Consider the following 24,957-nt stretch of genomic DNA (forward strand, 5'->3'; position numbering starts at 1 on the left):
TTCTTCTTTTCACCGTGGCACAACTGTATTATAAGTCAGGGCTCTCAAGTTTTGAAGACAGGCAAGAGTGACATTTCCATCCCCGCAGAACGACATCTTCGTCAGTCGCGCGCAATTCCAGGATGCTTTATTTTCATTGGTTGCTGGATTAAATCTTACCCAGATACGGGTTTTTTTCTGATTGGCTATTGTGTAGCCCATTTCTTTTTTTGATTGGCTGATAAGTGGCACCTCACAGCAGAACTCCAGGGGAGCGCTTGATTCCTCCACGGTGAGGGCAGCGCGGCCAGCTCATGTTGGCGCGCTGCGGCACATTAAAACATTAAATAGCCGAGTTTTTCAGCGTGAGAAATACGATGTGTGGCGGGAGTGCGTGACTTAAGACCGACATGCGTGAGTGTCACGCTCAATGCGTGACACTTGAGAGCCCTGTATAAGTTTTAAGTGCACAAACAACAACCATCAGTTGGCAGTTTATTAGGTACATCTAGTGGTTGAATTTCTTTAAGCCCACACGTTTGAGGTACTTGTTCTCTATTTGAGTATTTATATTTTATGCTAGTTATACTTATATTTGAGGAAAATAGTGTACCGTTTACTCCATTTGGGTACATTTTTCAGTCACTTAGATGTAAATTATAAATATAATTCAGCTAATACATTCTGATATATTCTCACAGGTAAAACTACCTAGAATTAGCCTATATAAAGTCGTTAATAACCAGGCCCCCTTTTACCAATACAACATTAACAATACAGGGCTGCACGGAGGTTTGGTGGCTAGCACTGTCGGACAGTCCAAAGTGATGCAGCTCAGGTTAATTGGAAAAAAGTGCCTGTAGGTGTGAATGTGAGTGTGAATGGTTGTCTATGTGCCCTGCATAGACTGGTGACCTCTTGACCTTTCCAGAGTCAACCCTGCCTCTGCCCAATGTCAGGATCGCCTGCTGCGACGCACGACCCTAAATAGGATACGCTGTTCGGATAATGGAACGTAAGCAATACAAGTAGTACATTAATGAAAAAAAAATTAAAAATCAGTCTTGTATGATTTACATAAACTGACCTCAATTAAGATTGATTGGAAGAACTTTACTGTTTATGGTTACATTAAGAGTATTGCTTAATTCATTGTGGCTGATCACAATGTTTGGTTTCCTAATCGTTTTAAGTATGGTCACATTGTTGATGAGTCCAAGCTAAAGCACATGCTATTATTTAGTTGTTGGAATAATTTGTAGTGGAATGACAAAACAAAGTTATCACATCCATACAGTGTTGAATCGAAGGTGAAACATTTATTTTCAATATTCTAAACAAACACAAACTGACTTCACGGTGTTAAATCAATGATGAGAAATGAAAATCCTTGAAAGAGATCAATGGCAGAGTCAACCACTTTATTGCATGGGGAAGTGGTTTTGAGTTTAGTATTATAACTTTTACCATTATACACCCAAAAAGGAAAGAAAAAAATAAAATAGGATTACATTTTTCAGTTGTGCCAACAACTGTAATCTAAAGAGCAAACTATAGCATGGTTGTTGTTTTATATCTGGAACAATACTTAATTTGTTGTAATAAAAACCATGTAAAATACTTATTTACAGTTATTCATAAGCAAGTGTAAATACTTCATGTTATGTACAAAAGGTTTAAAAAACACTCATCCTTATCTGAACACAGGCCAATGGCACACAACTTTTCATTTAAAACCTATTACACGATAGTCACTTCAAGACATCCAGCAGATATGAAAAATAACTATTTACAAAATTCATAAAAAGCTCAAAACTAATTCCAGCACATTCACAAGAGTCTATTCATATGTATGCATGTTTAAATAATTCTAACGTAAAAGTTATAAATTGTGTTCCTGTCAAACAAAGAGCTTTAAGGAGGTAGAAACATCCATATGAGAATAATTTGACAGGGTTTTAGTCCCAATCTGGCCTGCAGATTTTTATTACATTTATGAACTAGTAGAGGGGGGGGGGGGGGGATTATCCCAAAAATATTTTCATTCGTAAAGACTTTGACATCAATATGTTGGACTTTTATAGGCTACCAAATGGGTTTCCACATTGGCATTTACACTTTACAGCCATCACACTTTGATGAACGCCTTCAATCTCACATTTTATGAATCCTTCTGCCAGGCATTCAAAAGTTTACCAGTAGCCGGACAAGATGGCTCCCAGTTCGTGAGATGGCCGTGTTCACTGACACAAAGGTCGCAGGGCGTTTCACAGCTGGAGGGCTCAGATGACGACGCTGGTGCCACTGCGATAGCTCTTGTCCTGAGAGAGCCACACTTTAGATTCACTTCACTCGCAATCACCATGACTCAGACTTTGTTTTATAATAACTTGCATTTGATTTTGTGGTGGTGTGGGTGTCTGTTAACTAAAGCAGCGTGTGTCTTACAGAGTGGTGTTGGTTCCTCCGTGCTCCCGGTTTCTGTCCAGGTTCGTACTCAGAGTAGTTGGGAGGTTTGTCAACGAAGTCTCCACCTCCTCTCCTCCCTCCTCCTCCTCCTCCTCTCCTGCTGCTTCCCTCATCATCCGAGCTCCAGGCCTCTCCTCTATTGGCCCTGGATGCTGGCGGAGAATAGTTACTTCTGGACCTGCTGTCAAACAGGTCATCCTTGGAGCGGGAGCGGGGGCGGTCCATGCCTCCTCTTTGACGTTGCCCGTCCAGGGACTCCTCGCTGTAGCTCCTGAGAACACCTTGAGACCGGGTGGGGGAGGGGTAACGCCTGCCCGCCCCCCCTCGCTCGTCGCGACGGCCGAAGCCGCTGCTCTCGCTGGAGCTCGGGGGCCGGGTCCTGGGTGCAGTGGGTTGGAATCTGGCCGGCGGCTGCTCTCTTATCGGTGGAAGTGTGATGACGCGATGCTCTGTCGGGCCATCATCAAGGGCAGAGATCATGCTAGGAGGGCCGGGGGAAAATGGGGCGTTGATGAGCATGTGCTGGGGAGGGGGTGGCATCTGCTGTATGTGCTGCATCTGAAGGGGCATCGGTTGCATATGAGGGGGCATCGGCATCGGCTGCATATGAGAGCTCTGGTGATGCATGTACTGGGGAGGAGGAGGAGGCTGGGACTGATGGGAAGAAGAGACCAGACAAATGAAAACCACCACTAGTACATTTTAGTGAAGTTGACAGAAGCACAAGAATTGTGCCCCAATTCAACACTGCGGGCACAGTTCATATTCTGTTGGCATTTATAAGACTACGCTGCACTCAGGAAATTACACAATAATTGCCCTAAAAATGTCAAGCAAAATACAACACCTTTGCCAATTTCAACTTTGCAAAACGACAAAACAAAAAGGAGAAGAAATATTGTGAGGGGAAATAAATAAATTACATTGAGTACATACGATACAATATGTTTGGCTGTTGTTTAGATCATCACCTATTAACTGAATGGATCATGAGGTAAACCATTTGCATTCTGCCTCAGCTAATCCATTTTCTTGGGGAAACAATACATTTTCTGAGTGGTATTTTTAATACCAACTCAGTTAAGTGTTGCATTGTAAAGGGCCCAGTTCAAATGTGGCCGTTTATAACATTTATCAATACTGTTGCTCTCGACTTTGCGCAGTCTAAAAAAAGTAGTTGTGATTAAGCATAAATCAGCCACCACATCTCTAATTTCACCTCCTTACGTTGCAACGATTATCAACTTTTATCATATCTACAAATCTCCTACTTAGAACTGATCTTTTTGTCTGTTTCGACAAGAACTTGTTTGGCATTTGTGTTCGATAACTCAGAATGTACTTTCTGTATTATTGGATTACAAAACAATAACAAAAGCAATGCAGAAGAAGAAGAAGAACATAGGCGGTCACATACCTGGAGCAGAGGAGTCGCCATGTCCATCCCCCTCACCTGGCTCTCCAGGTAATCAAGCATGTGATTGGAGTTGGCGGGGGTGTGAGTGCCGTGGGCACTGGGAACGGGCAAGTTGTAAGCTGAAGACTGAGGTGGAGGGAGGGGCATGGGCTTCATCGGGTAGCCCTTCCCTGAAGTAGATCCTGGAGAGGTAAAAACATTAACAAAATAAAATTAATTGCTGAGTAATATGATTTCTGTGTGTGTTCAGGTGTGTTTAGGTGTGTGTAGGTGTGTACCCGAGTAGAGCAGCGGGTTCATCTGGGAGGAGCCGGGACCCATTTGTCCATATAATGGCTGTCCTCCCATCCAGGGCGCCATGGACCTCTGAGCGTTCTTCATCATACGATGCTCCATCACCGCTGAAAGACGAGCACAGCACATTCAGTGCTTTTTTCTGACATGTTTTGATGGACCACGAGAAAAGTATGAATGGATACGAGGTTGTTAAAGGTAAACCCACTACAATGCGCATTCACCTTTTTTACACAGGATTGCAGTCGGCAGAAGAAACTGTTTTGACGTTTTAACTTTCAGGGACACGTTCCCATTTCTTCAAGTCGGTCTCAAAACAACACTCACACTTCATTGAGAGTTATTGGTCACTGAAATAATGTCCCCGGTCCATATTAGCCGTGATAAGATCCTTTCATTACATGATTTCAATGCATGCGACTGGTTTCATACTACATTGGACACAGATGCTGCATTTCGTTTGTGCATTTTATGTATTTTTTGCGTTTGTTTATTTTATTTATTTAATAATTTGTACATTTTCCAACTTTATAGACATATTTTTACCACCCATTTCCCTCAAATCTTGAACATGTTTTCAGACTTTCATATTTCTCCAACGTACCCATATTTTTTCTCACATTTTACTTATATTTTTCCAGACATATTTCACTTATTTTATATTAACTTATATTTTCCAAAATTTGAATATTATTCTTTTGCAACATTCAACAAATATTCACTAAGGCACCAACACAAAGCATTTTCTAAATGGTGCTCGGCTCTCTACCTTTTTCCGGACAGCAGCATGTCTCCGGGCAGCAGGGACAGCGGACGTAGCAGCAGCATTTCTGAGGGCAGCACTGGCAGCAGCAGATGCAGAGGAGGAGGATCAGAAGGAGGCCTCCGCTGACGATGAACAACACTGTTAACCAGTCTGAGAGGGGAGGGGAAGAAAGACGGATTTTGTTACAGTTCCAAATAGCAACCGATGATGCTGCGCAGTTTTAGGTTTTAACAAATCATGGGGTCTGCAATAAAATCAGGGAGTGAACGTTTTCTTTTTCTTTCTTACGGTAAACGATGAGTTTGATTTCTTTGTCAGAGTCTCCGGACGTGTCTCCAGGAGCCTCCACAGCGCAGAAGTACATCCCGTTGTCCCACCACATCACCTCCGTGATCACCAGGTCAGCCTCTGAGTGGACACAGAGAGGTGTCTCCGTTTAAAGCAAAGTTTAAACAAACCAGTTCTCTCCTTGTACTGAGACAGACAAACTAAAAACATACAAATATTTTCAGTATTGATTCATCTGTGGATTAATTACTAGATCATGAATGAGCTGTTTGGTGTAAAACTAAGAACACCATAGATAGACAATGGAAATTAAGTTGTTTTTTTGAACATAAAAATGAGTATGGGATTATCAAAAAATGTATCTACCAATCGATTAATCCTGTAATGTGAAGAATGAACAGCCAAATGAAAAGTGAAGCAAATCATTCATAATGAGGATGATAACCGGTCCGAGTCCCCGCCACATTTTGTTTCAAGACTCGACACAACTGGTTGAGCCCGATCAACTTACTGTTTTGGATGGTGATCCGGCGTTCACGGTACTCTGTCCCCAGCGTCGGCTCGTTGCTCCCTCTCTTCTGGATCACCGTGCGCACAGTGCGCTGGCGGTCTGGGCAGTCGTTCGCTGGGTCATGTCCCAACTGGAGACCAGACTGGTACGCTGCAGAACCAGAGGCAATGTTTTCATTGACACATGTTTACACCTGGATGATGGGTGGATGCATCACTTTGGTCCAGACTGAAATATCTCCACTAACTACTGGACGGACTGAGTTTGTACAGACATGCGTGGTCCTCAGAGGATAAACCCCACTGACTTTGGTGATCCCTGGACTTTTCAGAATAATGACATTCCTGTACTTTGTGTTAAGAGCAAATCAACAGATGTTAGCCACAACACAATTGAATCATTCAAGGATTTGAGTTGCATCCTTAAATGCTTTTAACCAACCATGTAAAGCACTTTCTAACTTTGTTTTGAAAAATGCTGCATCAATAAAGTGTATTATAATGTGTCGTGAAATGCATTGTGGCACACCTATTAATGCTGCACTAAAAAGATTAGGATACAAAACTACAAAATATAGAGTACAAAATGCAGATGTTAAAAAAAAGGAGCACAATATGTCCCAACTATAGCTAGACATATAAATACTACATGTTTGACATTATTCATCCTGGCAGATTATTCCCACATGTGATGCCTCGGTTTCACGTCAGCAGTGCAGATCCCAGAGAGCTGCTGAACTCCTGCAGCCTCTCTCAGGCGGTGGTTACCTGTGGAGTAGTACTCCAGTACGGGGTCCTTGCAGAAGCTCTTGAACCTCCAGGTGACCAGGACATCTTGGAGGTTTGCAGAGGTGGAGTAGTCACAGCGGAGGGTGATGGAGGCAAACAGGGTTGTGCTGCGCTCCAGCTCGGGAACATTCACCTGAATACACACAAACACTGAGCAGAGGGTTAGTCAGTTTAGTTTGTGTATTGGTGCAACAAGGAATCCATCCATCTGCTCCCGCAGGCCCATCAAGAAGAACAGCTTGTGTGTCGCCAAAGAGGAAAAGTGTGGTCAGACTGAAACAATGTGCATGAGGGTTTCTCTCCACCTAGGAGTTCATTTTCAAAGTGGCAGAACCAGAAAAACAGGTGACGCAGACAAAAGGTGCAGGAAGTGTCCTACACTGAAACTACCAGCCAAACATTCAAAAGCTGTTATGAAACCTGTTGACTTGATCTTCCCTCAGTCTGGACAGGCTTTTCAAAACGAGCTGGAAGACTGTTCATGGTTTACAGCTTAAAAAGCAGAGCAAAGTTGGCCTAAAAGTAATACTTTAATGAAAACTAATGTATTCAACTGAAGAAGAAAAAATAATATTTTACATCATAGCGTATAGAGTACCTTTGTGTCACATAATCAAACAGGGAGTCATTTGACTGATACAGTTTGGTTCGTTTCCGTTAAAATGTTGAAAAACGTTCAACTCATAAACTTTACAATGTGTAAAAAAAAAAAAAAAAGGAAATTACCTGGAAGAAGCGACAGCAGGAAGGTCGCGGCAGCTAAACTCCGCATGATGACACAACATAAACCACCGAAACAAGTTGGACGCAAAACTATCCGCGAATGATAAAATAAAATAATAAAATAAGAGTGTGCCTGTATTCTAACCTAAAAGGGAAGCACAACTATTCATTGTGTCGTCCTGAACAGTGTGTTCGCCGTTAATACCTCAACCCGCAGGTATCTCTGGCCACACCCCGAAACAGGTGAATTCATCCGGATACCATTGTGACGCAATCACGTGCGCGTGAAATCCACCAAAACAGGAGTGAATGTCTGCTAATGCTAATTTATCATCAACACATGAAGTTTTTTTTCGTTATTTACATTTCAGTTATTTCAATGATTCATCATCATAATAATGTTGGGATTTATATACACAGAAGCTTCTCTCTCTCGCTCCTCTCTCTCTCTCTCTCTACATAATTATGTTCATGTGTTACTATTATTAGATTCAACAGGCGGTGTACATCCTCTACATGCAGTGCGGTGTAACTCTGATGTCCTCCACTAGGTGGCAGGCTGAACCTGTTTTGAGTCTGGGGGCTGGGTGTCACGTGTGTGTGTGTGTGCTTTCTCCAGCTCAGACGATCGAAACCAGGCTGTGTATTCCCGAAGGAAAGGCGTCCTCCCTCATAAAAGCCGGAGAGCCTCTTCACATGACTGGACCGTGAGTTCTGAAGTGCTTCACATGGTCAACATTGCTCCCTCAGAGCACCACTCTGCACCTGCAGCTTCTGGAGTCTGTTCGAGAAATTCCTGCCAAAGATCCGGTCTGAGTTTCCTCCTCGCCCCCTCTGCTGCGTTGCATCATTGTTATGCATTTCATTTCATAATGCAGAATGTTAATTTGTAATCACTTTGACTTCAAACTCATACAAATACATCAACATTGCATGACCCGCGGCACTAAGTCCTCATGCACAGCAGCCGCTGAGCCTGGAGCCCCGTCAGGTCTGTTAAAGACATTCAAATGATGAACATGACTGTAAAGCTTATTTTAATACACATGCAAATGTATTACATTCAATAACACTACATATTTCTATGTTGCACATGTTTATTTATGAATAAGTGGGATATAAGAAGTGGCTACACTGATGAAAACAGGGATGGAAAGTAACAAAGTACATTTACTTAAATACTCTACTTGAGTATTTCCATTTTCTACAAATTTTAACATTTGAGGCGAATATTGCACTTTTGACTGAATAGTTTGCACTTTAACAGTTGCTACTTGAAGAATACTTTTATGCTTATACATAATAATAAATTACATTTCTAACATTTGTATCCTCACAACTGTGGTATGTACAGTTGGACATTGCTACTCATAATCAAGTAAATAATCTGAGGACTATTCCCACCACTCTATTCAACCGTCTGTAAAGTGAACATCACTTTGTGTTATTTATTCAACTTTAAAACTCAAATAATCAGTTTTATTAGGTGTGCGCGTTTGGTTTGATCTGATTTGATGAACCCCCGACTGTCTGTAACATGTTCCCCTGTCTGCACTTACCCGGCGTGTTCAGAAAGACAAACACAGCGTTGCCTGGAGCCCGGTGATGTCATGAACCTGCTGATGCCTCTGGACAGCTGCTCCACTACATTCCAGACATACCTCCGAGTGAGTGATCACGGAGGTGAACACACATCTCTCTCACACACAAAACCCATAACATCGTTTTTTTATGAATGTAATAAAATGAATTGCTCAAGCAGTGTTTTAGTGCCCTCTAACCGTCCCAGTCGTGGTTGAAGAAGCACTCACATCTTTGGCTTGAGGAGGAGAAGCGATGAGTTCTTTCCAAACATGTGAGCGACATGTCATCTCCCATTTGTCCTCTTTGGAATTTAGATGTTTCTTTATCGAACAAAAATAAACAACCTGTAGATTTTCAAGGCATGATGAAAAGATAAAGTGCTCATTATGTAGAAAAATACTGCATTCCTTCCAACGTAAGCCGCATTCGATTGTTGCTGTTGAAGGTGGAACTGATTTTTAATACTTTACATATTGTGAGTAGTTCCATTAAAAAACAATATATTATGGATGTCAATTCTTTATTAACAAAATAAACTGTAATTATGATTCAGAAGTACAAAGTATGAGAAGAAAAGGCTTAATACCCAGTAACTATCAGAATCAGACTTTGCTAAAGTACGCATAGTGTGTAGATGAATAAGTGCACTGCCTGCACGATCAGATGAGACAACCAATGGAGACGATAAATAAATGTTACGGGGGAAAGTGTCGTCACATAATATTTATGTTGATGACAAAACAACTGCGTAAAAGACAAGTCTGTGATTACAACAATGAACAAAGACATGAGTCACACTCAAGTACACATTGTCTCCTCTACAGAAAAGTAAAGAGTCATCGCTCCCTCTCTCACACACACACACACACACCTACACACACACACACACACACACGCACACACTGTTGTCAGTACCAGACAGCAGAAAACATAGTGGAAGAAAACTTAAACACTGATGGTAGACTTTTCTAAAAAAAACAACAATAACATGATGGCAGGAATAATTAAACACTGTTTCGTGTAATGTTAGAACAAAAGACGTAATAATTCAGAAGGTGTGTGTGTGTGTGTTGATAACATACGGAGGTGTTGGTTTAGCTGTTGACTCAGCGCTGATAAGAAAAGGCAGAATGAGTTATTAGGTACACCGTTCACTGGAAAGCCTAAACAAACAGTTTACAAGTTGCAGTGATCGTATTACACACACACACACACACACACACACACACACATATATATATAGGTCCAGTTCACATATAAAAATGTCTTCATACTGTAGTAAAAATGTTGGCAGTTCAATATCTTAATGGTTTTCAAAAAACATACAACCTTATATCAGGTTTTAGTCCCTCAGGTTTAATAGAAGACAAACAGACAAGACAATGTCCTGCTTCGTGAATAAGGAACTTCATATTGAAGCAACGCCGCTGCACCATGTGGGTCGTCTTGGGCCAGTGAGCCGCGTTAGTCCTCACGACACCGTCGGGGACACGCTGCATGTTGTCATGTTCGACTGTTTGGGGACTCAAACTGACTCAGGCACCTAAAGGTGCCCTTTGTAGGATCTGGCGCCGTTGCAGACTGCAACCAACTGAAACTTCTCCCGAGTGCCAAGTGTGTGAGAAGAACTTCGGTGGCCCACACAAGAAACGATGGGCCGGTCTCCAGCCAATGCTTGGCTTGTATGTTCTGAGCCACTGGAGAAACCCGGCGTCTGGCTCCGTGTGGCTATCAGCAGCTCATTATAAGGTACGAAAACAATGATTCTTATGTTCAGGTGATTTATACACTAAAGAAAACACACGGATACATAATATATTCCATATTCCCCTGAATGCTCCCGCTCCATTACAGTTTTTTTCGTTAGCTAAGCGACAGTGGGCACAACTGGAGTCACATGTGCAAAACTCTAACTACAGTCTGCACAGCAGCAGTTCATGTGGACCAAACTCTAGTTTGTTTTTCATTGCTTGAACAGTTTTCAAAACTCTAACACTTATCCCATGACTTTAACCACAACCTGCACAACACTGAGGATCTACAGCACTTTGTTCACATGCTAACACACTGCTGTCCAAACTGTGAACCACACATTCAAAACGGAATAGAGTTCAGCCTTGTGCCTTTCAAACACTGCTGATTGCAATTTCAGCTGAAAGGCTAAGCAGGTGTCTTGTTTTAGACTTGTTAGTGAACACACACACACACACACATATATATATATATTACAGTATATATAGGTAGAGCTCAGAAAGACTCATTTTGGAAATGGAACAAGGAAGACGGGTTCGTGGAGGGAGAAGGGTGGCAGGGAGAGAAGACAAAGAGCTGTTATTCCAGATGAAATAAGGGCTCCACTTATAGACCATGTCATGTAATGTCGTGAACCAAGTGTTTGGTCACCACCCACATGACCAAATGTCTCTTTTGGAAGCCATGCGTGCCGGATGTGAGGACACGAGTCCAGAGGACTGCCAGGGATGGATCAGGCCCTCCAGAAGGTTCTTCCCCAGGTGGCAAGAGAGAACATGAGATGTGATGTTGATGACAACATGTGGCCTGATGCTAGAGGCAGGATTAGCCCCTCAATTATTTGTTTGAATTATGTACTTTTAGTTTCTACCTTTTTTTTCTCATTACTGTAATTCCATAAATTACTACAGACTATTGAAGCAAACTGCTAATTTTCATTTACCTTAAAGAATTGTTATGTTCTAAAAAATTTAATAAATCATGTGAAAGAATGTCACTCTTTTCTTTGAAGAAAATATTACTTTGTTTGAAGTCACTGAAATTGTTCAAACTGTAAAGATGAAAAGTTTGTATTTTCTGTATTGGTGTTTGATGCTCGTGTTTTTACTCTCAGTGTGTTCTGAGTGACAGTGTGTGTTACCTCAGTGTGACAGTGTGTGTTACCTCAGTGTGTTCTGGTTACCTCAGTGTGTTCTGAGTGACAGTGTGTGTTACCTCAGTGTGTTCTGAGTGACAGTGTGTGTTACCTCAGTGTGACAGTGTGTGTTACCTCAGTGTGTTCTGAGTGACAGTGTGTGTTACCTCAGTGTGTTCTGAGTGACAGTGTGTGTTACCTCAGTGTGACAGTGTGTGTTACCTCAGTGTGTTACCTCAGTGTGTTACCTCAGTGAGGGCTGTGCAGTGTTTGGCTGCACTGAGTGTGTTTTGAGCCATGTGTTAAGAGTTGTGTTGCTTGTTATGAGTTTTGCAGGTGATGTGAGGTGTTTAGCTCAGGTGACTGTTGGGAGTGCAGACTGTAGTTAGAGTTTTGCACATGTGACTCCAGTTGTGCCCGCTGTCATTTAGCAATCGAAAAAAACTGTAATAGACATGTTGGCCACATGGGGGCAGCAGAAGAAGCTGTAAACACATTTGTAAAAACAAATAAAACCTTATGAATGTTTCAACATCTCTCAGTTACACTGAATTGTTGTGCTGAATTTTAGCGGGAGATTTTAGCTCAATATTCTCATTCTCTGTCGTGGTGCCAGTAATATTTGTTCTAAAGGTGTCCTGAAGTAGCAGATCACATGAAAAGGGCAAACTATGTTTGAGTCAATAATTGAGGAATGCTTGCAGCCCATTCAATTGGAAAGAGCATCGGACAACGGGGAAACTCCAACACTCGACCGACCGATGTTGTAACTCCATCATTAACTCAGGAAGTCGTGTTGACATGGCTGGCCCGGCTTTCGCTGAATGCAGCTTTAAGCTCTGTCCTTTTCCATGGTGTATTTTCAGGACTTTGTCCATCCTCTCTGTAGATGAACATCATATCCACATCTGCAGTGTTGGTTAGTACTACCAGCTTTAGTTAACATTAAAATCACATCGCAAGAGCTGCTGCATGAGGTGCTCTAGTCCCTGAATGTGCTACTGAATGACAGTGTGTATTGTCTTTCAGCTGAAGCTACAGTATGTGCTCTACAATAATGCTGTTGTCATGTACCTCCTCTTCTGCAACTGCGCTTATTTAAACCCGATATCTCATCAAGTGGAAATGAATGCACTCATTGTGCTGGAAGAGTAAACCAGTCTTTTCTAAAGTGACGGGAGGAGATGAGCAGGTCATAGCCTGCACCCAGCACTCACTAGTTTTGTGTTAGTCCGGCTGAGAGATATATGTATCTATATACACACAGTACTTATGAGGCAGCCGGTGACAGAAGCCGAACAGTGATGACTTCATCCTTCGGCGACGTCAGAGGCAGAAACCCCGGTGTCAGTCTGAATAGTAAAAGTTCCTCTGTTTCTTCATCCTTCGGTGCTGATTCAGCATCCTGCACTTTCAATTGCATGTATTTGCAAGAGGAGTATTTCTCAAATATGATCAGCTGACATGCAGCTCCTGTAGAGTGCTCAGTTTGTGAGTCTCTCAGTGCGTCAGACGATGAGGGAGTCCCGGCTGAGGAGAGTGCTCTGGTGAGAGGAAACAAAAATAAATGGATCATCACAGCAGAGAGTTCCCACGGCAATATGAACACGTTGTTTTCAGTAGAATGAGAGCGTTAGGAGGTAGTAAACATTAGCCACACAGGGTTATTATGATGAACCTGGGACAAACTGCATTTCAACTGGTTTTTCTGAAGATTGGATTGAAACCCCTGAAAGACGGCTCGGGTCAATTCATTGATCTTGTACAGATGAGTGTTTGATGTTGAAAACCTTTTTGGCCCAGGTGTGTCAGGGAGGAGACAACCAGTTAAGATTGTTATTGAGAGTAGTTGGATACAGAACAGAGTATTCTACCTAGTTTTCACTGTAGTAGGGTCTGAACCTGACCTGTCAAAGGTACAACAACAACACTTAATGTAGGCCTTCAAAACCTCTTATACTGCAACTTAAGAGTTTCCCAGAGCTGGGACCCCGTGTGGGGAAGACAACATGACGACATGAGTTTAACACGCTCAGAGATAAACTATTTTAAATTGCCATGGTTCCTCTCGACAAAATGGTGGTTTGTTTTTTGAGTTTTCCAAAAGGTTCTTGGGCCTCGGGAAAAGTTCCTTTGGTGGAAATGCACTAAAACTCCCTTAAAAGCAGGAAAATACACATTCAGTGTTAACAATTTGCCGTTAGCTCAGTGCTAACATTCCCATCATTTACACACCAAGAACTCATTTTACAAAAGAAAAGATGTTCCGTGAGCTCCAGTCATTGCTGCTGATCGATCTGCAAATCAAATCAGCATTACCAGCCAACCAATAATTCAGAGGCTGAAATGCAACTCACCACTTTGCGGGTCTTGTCTCTGGGCTCCTCTCTGAGCCGCGGAGACGGCCCGTCAGTTCTGCTTCGCTCTGTGTCGGAGTAAGGAGGCTGCGAATCTGCCTCGGGCCTGTTGCTGGGCGAGCGGCTGCAGTGGCGACTAGATTCCCCGCTGCTCTTCTTCGAGCTACCCTTGGAGGGCGTGTCCGAGTCCTCCTCGCCCCGGGCCCCGCTCTTCCCTTGGCTGACCCCTCGCAACTGAGCCTTGCGGTCCAGCAGGTTGTTCAGGATCGTGCCATCGTAGTCCTTCTCTTGAGAAGAGGCTGATGGTGGACTGACTCTGAGGGGAGGGGGAGCGGGGCGCTCGCTGTCCCAAGTGCCCCTCCTTTTTTGGGGAGACTGAAGTGGGCTTATGCTATGTCCGCTTTTCTTGTTCCGCCTGGGACGATCTTCATGGTCGCTGTCGTCTCCGAGCTCGTTCTCATCGGTGTGATAATGCTGAGATGGGCCATTACGGTGGGAGGGATATCGACTGAACTCCCGGAGCTCCATCTCATACTCTCCCCTCTCCTCTTCCCTTTTCCCCTCCGCTCTGCCTCCACTCTGCTTGTAGGAGGCAGCAAACTCCTCCAGCTCATCCAGGGAGCAGGTTCCTCCGGCGGCACGGTAACTCTTTCTATGCAGATGCTCTGAACGAGGATTCCACCTGCGACACGCAACCCGAAGCCGAGAGCGGACCAACAGGGGGAGAGGGAAAAGGATGCAAGAGAAGGTCAACATGTGTGTGGGTATTGGAGGAGACACCTGTGTCTGCATTCTTATCTCTACCTTTTGTGGTTGTCCTCATCGCTGTGATTCTGTTGCCGTTGATTTCGGCCAGACTTGCGCGCCTGCGAGGCGGACGGAGGGTCGTCGCTGTACCGCCGCGGAGGAAGCTTCTCGTCCTGGAAGCGGCGGGGCTCCGAGTCGGGGGCATCGCCATATCGTTGGTGTGAGGGGGATTTGTCGCGGTAGCGCTGCGGCTCAGGCTGAGGGTCTTGGTCCGGGATGGCGGGCAGAGCTTTCTTCTGGACCTTCCGGTATGTTTGGCGGAAGCCGGTTTCTCCCTCGTGGAGGGAGCTCAGCTCGGACAGGCTACATGCTGGACAGGCACGAATGAGGGGCATGGTTAGTTGAAGAACAACTGAACGGACAAATAAACCGAAAATCCCTCTTGAAGGGAGCAAAGAAAGTGAGAGAAACGAATACAAACAAAGACATGGCAGAGGAAGAAAGTCGAGCGAGGATTCTGAAAACCTATTCTTTCAGGTAAGTAGCCATGCACACCTGCTACTGAGCACATCTCAACGACAAGAAACCCAGAACGAAGAATGCTTGTGCAGAGAGACATGACAAGACAAGCTCAAGGGGACGAAAGGGGCGGCTTAGAGAGTGCAGCATGCATTTTCTGTTGAGTGCATCAACATGCGGCAGAAGATGCTGACAGCAAATCCACAGGATGGGTTGATGTAGCTTACACTGGTGGCTGGTGGACCTGGCAGGGTTGAAGTGAGCCAGTTGTTTCTCGACATACTGAAGCACCCTGAGAGAGTCCTGATCCTGAGGCGAAGGCATGCGGTAGGGAACCCCTACAGCATGCATCGGCACTGGAGATACACACTTGACCCATCAGCATGGATGCACTTCTGTTTGTCTTTATGTGTGTGTGTGTGTGTGTGTGTGTGTTTGTTGTGGATTGAGGACCTATTTCCCTATTACGATTGCTTCTGGACAAAATTGCAGAATAAAACAATTAACGCACAATCACACGAGAAAAACAACATCCACATAACAAATTCACATGTAGAAAAATAAAACCAGAAACTGAAAGAAACAGTGACATTCCTCAGAACATTTAAATGCAGTACTTAAACGTCTGACACAAAGGCAGCGCTTTCAAATGAAGTTTATCTTGTAGAATACTCAACGGCCAGCAAGTATTTCCAAGTTAAAAATAAACTCTGGGGATGATTTCACTGGGATTCAAGAACAAACAAACAATGATAATGTTAAAAAAAAACCCGGATAACTGGCTAATAAAGCTAAGACCTCACCTGCTGTGAGTATGCTTCCATCTGAAGGGGGGCCGGAGGACATCTTGTCCACCAGAGAAGGGGGAGCGATGGGGATCATTGTCGGGACACCAGTGACAAAGTATGGAGGGTAGGCAGGAGTGGAGGTCACCGCCTTTAAACCTTTACCTGCCTCGTACACTACAAAAGCGACAGAGGATGCCATTCAGACTCAGAAAAACACCAATGCACCTCTGTGTGTGTGTGTGTGTTTATACTCACGGTGTCGAGGGCAGCAGCAAGTGTCAGGGCAGCACCAGCAGCTGACGTAGCAGCAGCAGGAGTGAGGACAGCACTGACACCAACACACCCCAAACAACAGCAGGAACAAGACGCTGCCCAGCGCCACGGCCGCCACAAACAGCCACTCTGCAGAGACACAACACACGGCGACACAGGAACAGTCCGATCAGGTCACTGTGCACTTCCCATGACCGGTGAGCGGGGTACAACCTGTGGAGTTCACTTTTCATTCCAGTCTGGACATTAGCAGTTTATTTACTGCTTTCCGTCAGTACAGCGTCCATGTTTACACTTCGCTGAACCCAACTTCACTCTGTTTACTATTTGAATCCTCATCTTTATATTGGTTAAAAGAAAATGCCAAAAAGCAAACTACAATTGTTCAATATCCTAATAGACTTTTATTGTTGTTTTGCTTGAGGTATATATAGACAAATCCCAATGAGAACAACCGAAAACCAACCGGCCCAACACAGGAAGGAATCCTTCCTGTAGATCGACGGCACGTCTTAAGGGACAGAGGCTGCATCGTTGTAAAATGTCTCTCAATATTGGAAGTTTTTATTTACTTTCTTGTTTTTCAGGAACAAATCAGAAGAAAGTCTACCGTAACCAGAATAGCAGTTACCACCTAAAATAAGATGAATTTTACACACAGTGTTTGAGTATTAGAGCGCTGAAGTGAGTCCAAGAGATAAACTACAAGTGTCTCTCTATAGGGACAAAGCAAAGGGAAGGAAAGGGCAGATAAGTAAATCTTTAACAATGTAAAACCAAGGACGACATTGTCTCTATCAAAAACATGCACACACACACACACACACACGCACACGCACACACACACACGCAGGAAACTTTGCAACAGGAAGGAAAGGCACGGTTAATCTCTGGAAGACACTGGAGATTTGGCTGTGACAACAAATAAGCTTGTAATGTGATTTCATTTGCAACCCCCCCACAGACACACACACACACTCACACACACAAACACCCCCACACACACACACACCAGGACTGTGGATAACACATATGAGACATCTCAGTGCCGTGGGAGTTGATGTGGACAACAGCACATTCTCATGCAACACCGTGATAAGCTTGCGTTCACCACTCTTGCTGAGGGACTCTACCGTGTTACTTTTGGAGTTACTTGCACACAATCCATCTATTCATACAGTCTCCCCACAAACTCTGTGATAATCAAATGTTTATTACAGGAATTTGACGTGACATAAACAAACCTCCCTCCCTCTTGATCATTGTGGTTTTTTCTTCTTTTTTACTGGGTAATGTCCAAATGATGTAGGATGACACCCTAACCACACCCATAAATAACTATAATGACCATAATAGCTGTTTTCCAGCACAGCTCATCGTGGTGGGAGCGACGGGCGGATCATTATCCGACGGGTGTGGATCTGACCGCTGGGTCAAGAACGGCCCTGAGTTTGGTCAAAGCCTCATTCTAGCTTAGTAACAAACACCTGTTATTTACTGATGTGAGAGGGGCAACAGGAACCATTTATCACGGCGGAACAGTTGTATCCGCCGCTATCTTATCAGATCAAGTCTCGTGCCGAAAGTCAGAGGCCAGTCTTCTTCTACATTCCATAAATTGTGTGCAAAAAGCCATCCAAAAAAATCCAGCACCAGCTAAATGGTGTCTACACCCCTGGGTAAGAGCAGTTAGTGGGGTTAGCATGAATGGAAGGAACCAGGTGAGGGGGAGAACACGTTATGCCCCTACCTGGCATAATCTTCAAGTCAAAGTCTGGCAGCAGATCTTCAGGCACACCTGAGAAACCTGGAGAGAGACAGCGCAGAGGTGACAACAGGAGAGGAGAGGAGAAGAGAGGGAATGGTGATACAAATGTTCGATTCAAAGAAAGCTGTTGCGGGAGTAGCATGCACCAGAGGAGAAGCAAGACAAACCCAGAGAGACACACAGATACAGAGAGGTCAAGAGCAGCATGCGCCAGAGGACAGGCTGGTTCCAGGAAGTCTCCATCAGGGATCCTCTGACTTGAGACATCAGAACCTGTGAGGTAATCGGAGGTCTGGTACCAAGACCCACTGGAACAGGAGTCGCTCTCATGCAGATTACATGCCTGGTAGAGCTGTGAGTGATGTTACATGCGGAGCTGAGGAAATCCCAGGTGGGAACATTCCTCACGTCCAGAGACAGCAAACATTTGGTTCCTGTAACTTTTCCTCTGTTTTGGGGAGAGTCGTGGCTCCTGGATGAGACCCGGAGCGCAAGTCCGATAATAATCTCGATAATGAAAGGGTCTAATTTGATATTCAAACCCACTTATCAAAATTAATGAAAGTACAACTAAATGTGCGTTTTCATCATGCTCATTTTCAGTCTCAGTATTCTGAGATCACAGATTTGATTACAGGAAAGAATACTTAAATTGAAACACCAAATGATTCATCTTTTTCTTTAGAGGGCTGTGTGTGAGATTATTTCTTGGCTCGGAAGCGCACATTAAACGACAAGATTTTCCCAATATGTCAAAACTAGTTATTTCACTACAGCTCCCGAATGCTTTGAAAGGGAGGCAAAGTAAAGACGATGGCACAATTTGTTATTAAATGTTGAACATTTTAAAAATGTAATCTCCGTTCAAATAATGTCAAAATCATATTCATGTAAAGATAGAATCAAAGTGAAAATTAAGAAAAGACAGAAGGAAAATGATTGTCCATGTTGATTTAAATGGCATGTCCTCGAAAACTTCCAAACTGGGTTCAACTTCCGACATGATCCACTCTGTTTATTGGTCGTTTGGTTTTTTCCAGATTTTTGAATATTTACAATGTTTGACTGCATATTGTTTTATTCATTTGGAAATCAAATTTGACATAAGAAACTTAAGTTTTCTGACTTCTGACAGTGAACATAATGATGTATTGGCGTTCTATCTTTACGGTTATATATTCAGATTCTCTTCTTAGATCTGGTCATTTTGGTGGAAAGTGAGATTAACTGACTTCCACGCATAAATACTTGCTTCAGGAAAAGAAAGAGGAAACATAAATATCTTTTTTTCTTTTAAACATCACCACCTGCCAGTCGTTGTTCCTGGTATCTCGCTGGTGTTTTGTCTTTCTCCTTTAGTTTATTTTATTTTAACACAGCTTTAAGGGACTTCACACAAGGTCAGTCAGCAGAAGTCTGAATAAAACATTAACATCATAGATAAGGGGACATTTAAAATGTGCCTCACAAACGACTGTGTTCTGATAGTTGGTGCGTGTGTGAGCAGCGCACGCCATAAGCTGAAGCTTTGTGAAAAAAGCCAGAGATAAGTGCGAAGGGAGCAGAATAGCAGATACGAGTGTTTTACTGTTGATCGTGGCAGAGAGGAGGAGCGGGGTGTGAGCAGGAGAAAGAAGGACGTGAGGAACGAGGAGCAGGCTGGAGCGCCTTGGCCTCACTCGGGCTGACAGGGCACATACCTCACTGAGTATCTCTCTGGAAGGCTAAGCGGGTTCTTGGCTGGATTTGAAAACAGAAAGAAACCTCTTAAGTGTCTTGAGAAGCAGCTGAATCACAACTCGCTGCTGGAGTTTGCGTTGTGAGCATTTCAAGGAGCCGTGTTTCTCTGTGTATCTGTTGTTGTTCGGTCTCCTCAAGCAGCTGGAGGCAGCTCGGTTGTAAAGTTCCCACTCACACATTGAATTTGCCTGCAGGCTGCTGATCCAACTACATTTACATTCAAACATTGTGGGTTTGGTTATGCAGACTCATATGCAGCTAGTCCTATGGGAATGAACTGTAAAGGGAGGGTGTGTAAACTCAAAGACACCCAAACACGCATGTGTACGCGCTGATGCAGAAACCGCATCATGCCATACATACGTTTGCGTGATTGTTCAAAGCAACACTAAAAACTCCAGCTTGTGTCCGATTACACGCGACTTCTGACCCGTTTATTGTTCATGTGCTTTGGAACAGGGCTCAGGAATGTGTCCACCACAAACAGTTTAATTTAAAACTGTAAATTCTCCCCATCTTTCTCCCAAATGTTTTCTAAATCAACAACAAACATCAGGAATCTGTATCAAGATGGTTTGTGCTTCTGATAAAAAAAGAAGATAAATTGTTGATTATTATTTTAAGATCCCAAATATTGTTACAGGCCTCTTAAGTCCAGTACCGGTTGGGGCTATAAATTGGATACTTGAATGCTTAAACAGGTTTTGGGGGATATTGGTCCATTTCAGTAGACAGCATGCATGGAGAGGTTCAATCTCACTTTGCACGTGGTAAATGTCCGGCTCTAGACACATTTCAATGTTTTGTCAAAGTTTTGTTTCATGAGGAAATAGCATCAGAGCTCCGGAAAGGGCAATGGAAGTAAAAAAGGAGAACAAAGGGAAGCAGAATTGTTCCCTCTATTTATCGGCCACTGAGTTCTCAGTCAACCAGTCGAGTGTCACCCTCTGTGTTCTGCTGTCCCTTCTCCACGTCATTAAATCTTCCCTCCCTTCTTTGCTGTGAAGCTATTCTAAAAAATAAAAATAAAAGACAAAAGACCCCGACAAGCCAGTCGTGGTGGCCCCTACTGTTGTTATGGAAACACAAGTGCCTCACATGCCATATTAGATACACTGAGGTCGGGAAATACAACATGTTGGCTCTCAGTTCAAGTTAAAGACTGCAAACGGGCGACAGGGAAAAGCTTGTCATATTCATATCTCATATTATCCTCCCAGGATCAACATTTTACAGAATGTGCTCAAGTCTTTGCAAACTGTAAAGGCTTATTGTCTCGTACAAGGTGTGTGTGTGTGTATTTCTGTGTGTGTGTCTTTTGTGCACACACACAAGTCTCTGAGTGCCAGCCAAACAAAAGTTCAGCCTTTAGAGTGAATTGGAGCAGCAAGAGCCACATAGCTTCTCTGCCGTTGCTATGGTAACATTTGTAAGTGAACGCAGACAAGTACACCGTCACTGTAAAGATGCAGCATATTGATTTAACACACTCAGATTGTACACACACACACACACCTTCATACACAAATACAAACACACACACACAGGACTAAGTGGCATGCCAAAGACTCAATACAAGCAACAACTATTCTGCAGCCACAACCTCACACTGTACGTAGAGACACATGTCGAGTATGTAATGTATGGTGAGACCTGTGTAGAGTATGTATTGTATGTAGGGCTGCAACTAACGATTATTTTGATAATCGATTAATCTGTTGATTATTTTATCGATTAATCGGAGAAAAAAACAAAAACACTTTAATTTTCAACCCTTTATTCAAAACAGGGTCCCTACGGTCATGGAAAACCTGGAAAAGTCATGGCATTTTTAAATGGCTATTAGCAGGCCTAGAAAAGTAATTGAAAAAAATAAAATCCCAAAATATTTGGAAAAGTAATGCAAATTTGTTTTATTCAGATGTTAATTTACATGGTATATATACGGTATGCTTTGGAATTCTCATTGTTAGTTTAAATACTATATCTTTTCACTTTGTCACGTATAGACAGTTTTCACAAAATGTTTAATCATGGAAATTTGGTTTAAAGTCATGGAAAGGTCCTGGAGATCCACTGGTCATGTGGATGAACCTGTTCATTGGTCAGCATGTGGATGAACCTGTTCACTGGTCACCATGGTGATGAACCGTCACAAACAGACTGACAGCTTTCCTCTCCTGAGCAGTGGTCCCCATGCGGCCCCCTGAACAATATCAGAGACGCGTTCAGATTGTTGTTTTTTTCCACCTGGCCCGCTGCCGTTGAGATTGCAGTGAGACGCGGAAAACATGTGAAGTGGTGCTCTAAGCAATAGAACATCTTTGATGGGACGTGTCCCGATCAGAGCGCACGCGCTGCTCCGCTCCGTTAAATATCTGCACGCGCAGCGCAGCGCTCACAGCGAGTGGCGTCGTGGCTTATCTCCGTTGCCTTTCTCCGTGGAAAAATATTTTCCGCTATCCGCCACGGAATAAATAACCACGTTTTCTACGTTATCCTCTTGTGGAAATGCCACACGTCGTGACATGTAGCGCCCTGGTGTCTGGGTTCATGACATCACCCGTAAGCGCACAGCTTGAATGTCTCCGACTACGTGAATGACTTCCGCATCCAGCGCCACGTGAGCAGCAGCAGCCAATTAGATTCATCAACAGAGGAGCAGCTCAGCGCTGATTGGCTCTCACAACGCAGCGTTCCTTCTCTCCTCTCCCTCTGCTACACTCTTGTTTCTCCTGCGCGGCTCTGCGCTCAAATCAACTTTGTTTATACTCCGTGACTTATTGAGCGCCGTAATAATCGCGCGACACAACGAATCGATAATGAAATTCGTTGCCAACTATTTTAATAATCGATTTTTATCGATTTTATCGATTCGTTGTTGCAGCCCTAATTGTATGTGGACACACAGTATGAGGGAATGTAGTTGCTATGGTCACATATTAAGCACGACCCCCCCTGGAAGTGCCACTGTCGTAAATCAGCTCATTAATGAGTCTGTATTGTGCTGCCGGTGATGAATAGGTCCGCTCTTAAAGGCTGTGTTATGCAACAGCAGAATGTACATTATGTCTGTCCATGATTTAATTACATACAAAGATTGGTGGGAGGTTCTGCATCAGGAAGTCTGCCGTTCTAATATGGTGCCAAACAAGGTGGTGGGACGCCACGAGAGTCAATGACCTAAAACACACCGTTTCATCCAGTTCGCCACCAATCCTGTAAACAGTTTAATGGATGTCTATGAGAGATGAAGGAGTGGGGGCGAATGTGACCAAGTCCGTACCAAACGAAGCCCCCTCACAACAGGCATTCTGGGAAAGTATTGGCAGCTTACCAAGAACCAGCAGCTCCACGGAGGCTTCGTTCTGGCCCTCTAAGTCGTCAGATATAATAACTTTGCAGATGTAGACTCCACTGTCTCCCCACTGGACCTCTCCGATGCGCAGGTCCGCCTCTGCATGAGAAAAGAGGAAGAGGTTAAAGATGTGCTACAAAGTCTTCACTGAGATGTAATGAAATAGGCAAACTGAAACTGGATTGAGATTAATAAGGTAAAACCCAAACCCTCAATTCCTACTTCTTCAGTAATCTTCCAGTTAAGTCAGTTTGCCCAAGTTTACACATACATTAAGCATACTATATGTGTCATATAAAATGTTTCATAATAAATACATAAATCTAAACGTTGTGGGTGAAAACAGGGAAATTAAGAACATATAGATATGAAAATGCATTTTTCTTCTGTCAAATGCATCTTCTAAAACATGCAAATGGCGGATATTAACTCATTCACATTCATGATGTATCCATAAAGACTCACTATATGGCAACAAGTACATGGAGACCCACATTATGTGATTGCAGAACCTCTCATTCCAAAACCACCAGCAGTAACCTGCTGCTCTGAAACACCCTCCACGCCTCCAGGCTTTTGGAACGTGTCTGCTGAGATTTGCTCATTAGTCAAATCCAACACTGATTTTGGGTGGTTGGCTCCCAGCCGGCATTCCTATTCCTCCCGAAGGGGTGTGTGGGGTTGAGGTCAGGGATCTGTGTAGGACAGTCAAGTTCATCCACACCAGACTCAGATAACCAGACTAGCCTGAGCAATGAAAAACACTTGTGCCCACATACTTTTGGCCAGATAGTGTATTTATGACGGCTTATGATGATGCATGAAGTCACATTTCATTTTAGATTTGTTTTCTAAACATAGAAGGGACATTTCCAAAACAAATGCCATTTCATGTCACTGAATAAGCCATAAAAGGATTTCAAATATAGTTCCACACACGAGACAATACCGGGACCGCTGACTCTATTGTAAGGGGGTCAGACATGTAAACACAGCGGACAGGAAACAGGCTTGTATAATGCCGTTCTTCCTTTTCCTGTAAGCTCGGGAAATGGGGGGAGACAGAGCGGCCAGAACACACCACTGTGACTGTAATTGCGAGTCATTGTGTTGGTTTGACTGTGTTAGCCATGTGATTAACGCCCGCTGCCCAGTGCATGCTGGGACAGACTCCAGGCTCCCCGTGACACTGACGAGGGTTACATGAGTCTGGGCGACGGGGCGTCTCGAAAAAGGCAAAATTCTCAGAGCTTTCACTTCCTTTTTTTAACGACATCGCTGTCGCCCGGTTTCTGGACGGGAGGTTGAGTGGGACGTAGAGAGAGAGAAAAGAGAAAGAGTGTGTGTGAAGCTATGATGTGCAAAGATCTAGAGTGAAAATGAAAGCAGGCCATTGAAGCACATCAGAGGGAAGGAGCGAGGGGTCAGGATGAATGAGAGGGCAGCGTGAAAACCATCTCTTTTGTCCGTGTTCCTGGCTGGTGAAGAGAAGGATGATTCTTCAACCAGAGTAAGCCCCATAAATCTGAGGCCTGCAAACAAGGCTACCTCTCTGTGTTCAACCAGAAGCACACAGGCAACCACACACATTCGTATGTGCACTGCAGTGTTCCTGAGATGATCCATAAATAACATGATGGTTACGCAATAAGGGGGTGTCGCACTGAGGACAGGGGGGGGGGGGGCACGAGCATGAAGTTC

General features: G+C 43.7%; 2 protein-coding genes across 6 annotated transcripts in view; both read right to left on the reverse strand.

Annotated features, from left to right (window-relative positions):
• Positions 1–1,273: 1,273 nt before the first annotated feature.
• LOC130192856 (immunoglobulin-like domain-containing receptor 1) lies at positions 1,274–7,308 on the reverse strand. Its single transcript, XM_056413033.1, has 9 exons — positions 7,239–7,308; positions 6,492–6,662; positions 5,725–5,874; positions 5,214–5,333; positions 4,929–5,075; positions 4,144–4,266; positions 3,866–4,047; positions 2,428–3,102; positions 1,274–2,300 (listed from the first exon to the last, which is right to left on the reverse strand). The coding sequence occupies exons 1-9, from the start codon at positions 7,282–7,284 to the stop codon at positions 2,262–2,264; spliced, it is 1,653 nt and encodes a 550-aa protein (XP_056269008.1). The 5' UTR covers positions 7,285–7,308; the 3' UTR covers positions 1,274–2,261.
• A 2,014-nt stretch (positions 7,309–9,322) lies between these two features.
• Positions 9,323–24,957, reverse strand: part of LOC130193165 (immunoglobulin-like domain-containing receptor 2) — a 21,050-nt gene continuing 5,415 nt past the window's right edge. The window contains exons 3-11 of one of the 5 annotated variants that reach the window (XM_056413567.1): positions 23,236–23,355; positions 16,373–16,519; positions 16,133–16,291; positions 15,557–15,685; positions 14,868–15,180; positions 14,064–14,745; positions 11,955–13,250; positions 11,755–11,905; positions 11,696–11,712 (exon numbers count right to left, since the gene is read on the reverse strand). In XM_056413567.1, coding sequence (XP_056269542.1) covers positions 13,215–13,250; positions 14,064–14,745; positions 14,868–15,180; positions 15,557–15,685; positions 16,133–16,291; positions 16,373–16,519; positions 23,236–23,355 — 1,586 coding nt within the window. In that variant the 3' untranslated portion in view covers positions 11,696–11,712; positions 11,755–11,905; positions 11,955–13,214. The other 4 variants (XM_056413568.1, XM_056413566.1, XM_056413565.1 and 1 more) reach the window with 4 other exon arrangements.

Source organism: Pseudoliparis swirei, chromosome 4 (assembly GCF_029220125.1).
Source record: "Pseudoliparis swirei isolate HS2019 ecotype Mariana Trench chromosome 4, NWPU_hadal_v1, whole genome shotgun sequence".
Taxonomy (NCBI): Eukaryota; Metazoa; Chordata; class Actinopteri; order Perciformes; family Liparidae; genus Pseudoliparis; species Pseudoliparis swirei.

What these genes read in the sequence shown, in the direction of transcription:
- LOC130192856 (XM_056413033.1), bottom strand. Translation starts at nt 7,284, where the DNA reads ATGCGGAGTTTAGCTGCCGCGACCTTCCTGCTGTCGCTTCTTCCAG. An exon ending in ACTGGAGTACTACTCCACAG is followed by an intron (nt 5,875 to 6,491) that starts GTAACCACCGCC and finishes CTGGTTCTGCAG; the next exon opens with CGTACCAGTCTGGTCTCCAG. An exon ending in CCGGATCACCATCCAAAACA is followed by an intron (nt 5,334 to 5,724) that starts GTAAGTTGATCG and finishes GTGTCCACTCAG; the next exon opens with AGGCTGACCTGGTGATCACG.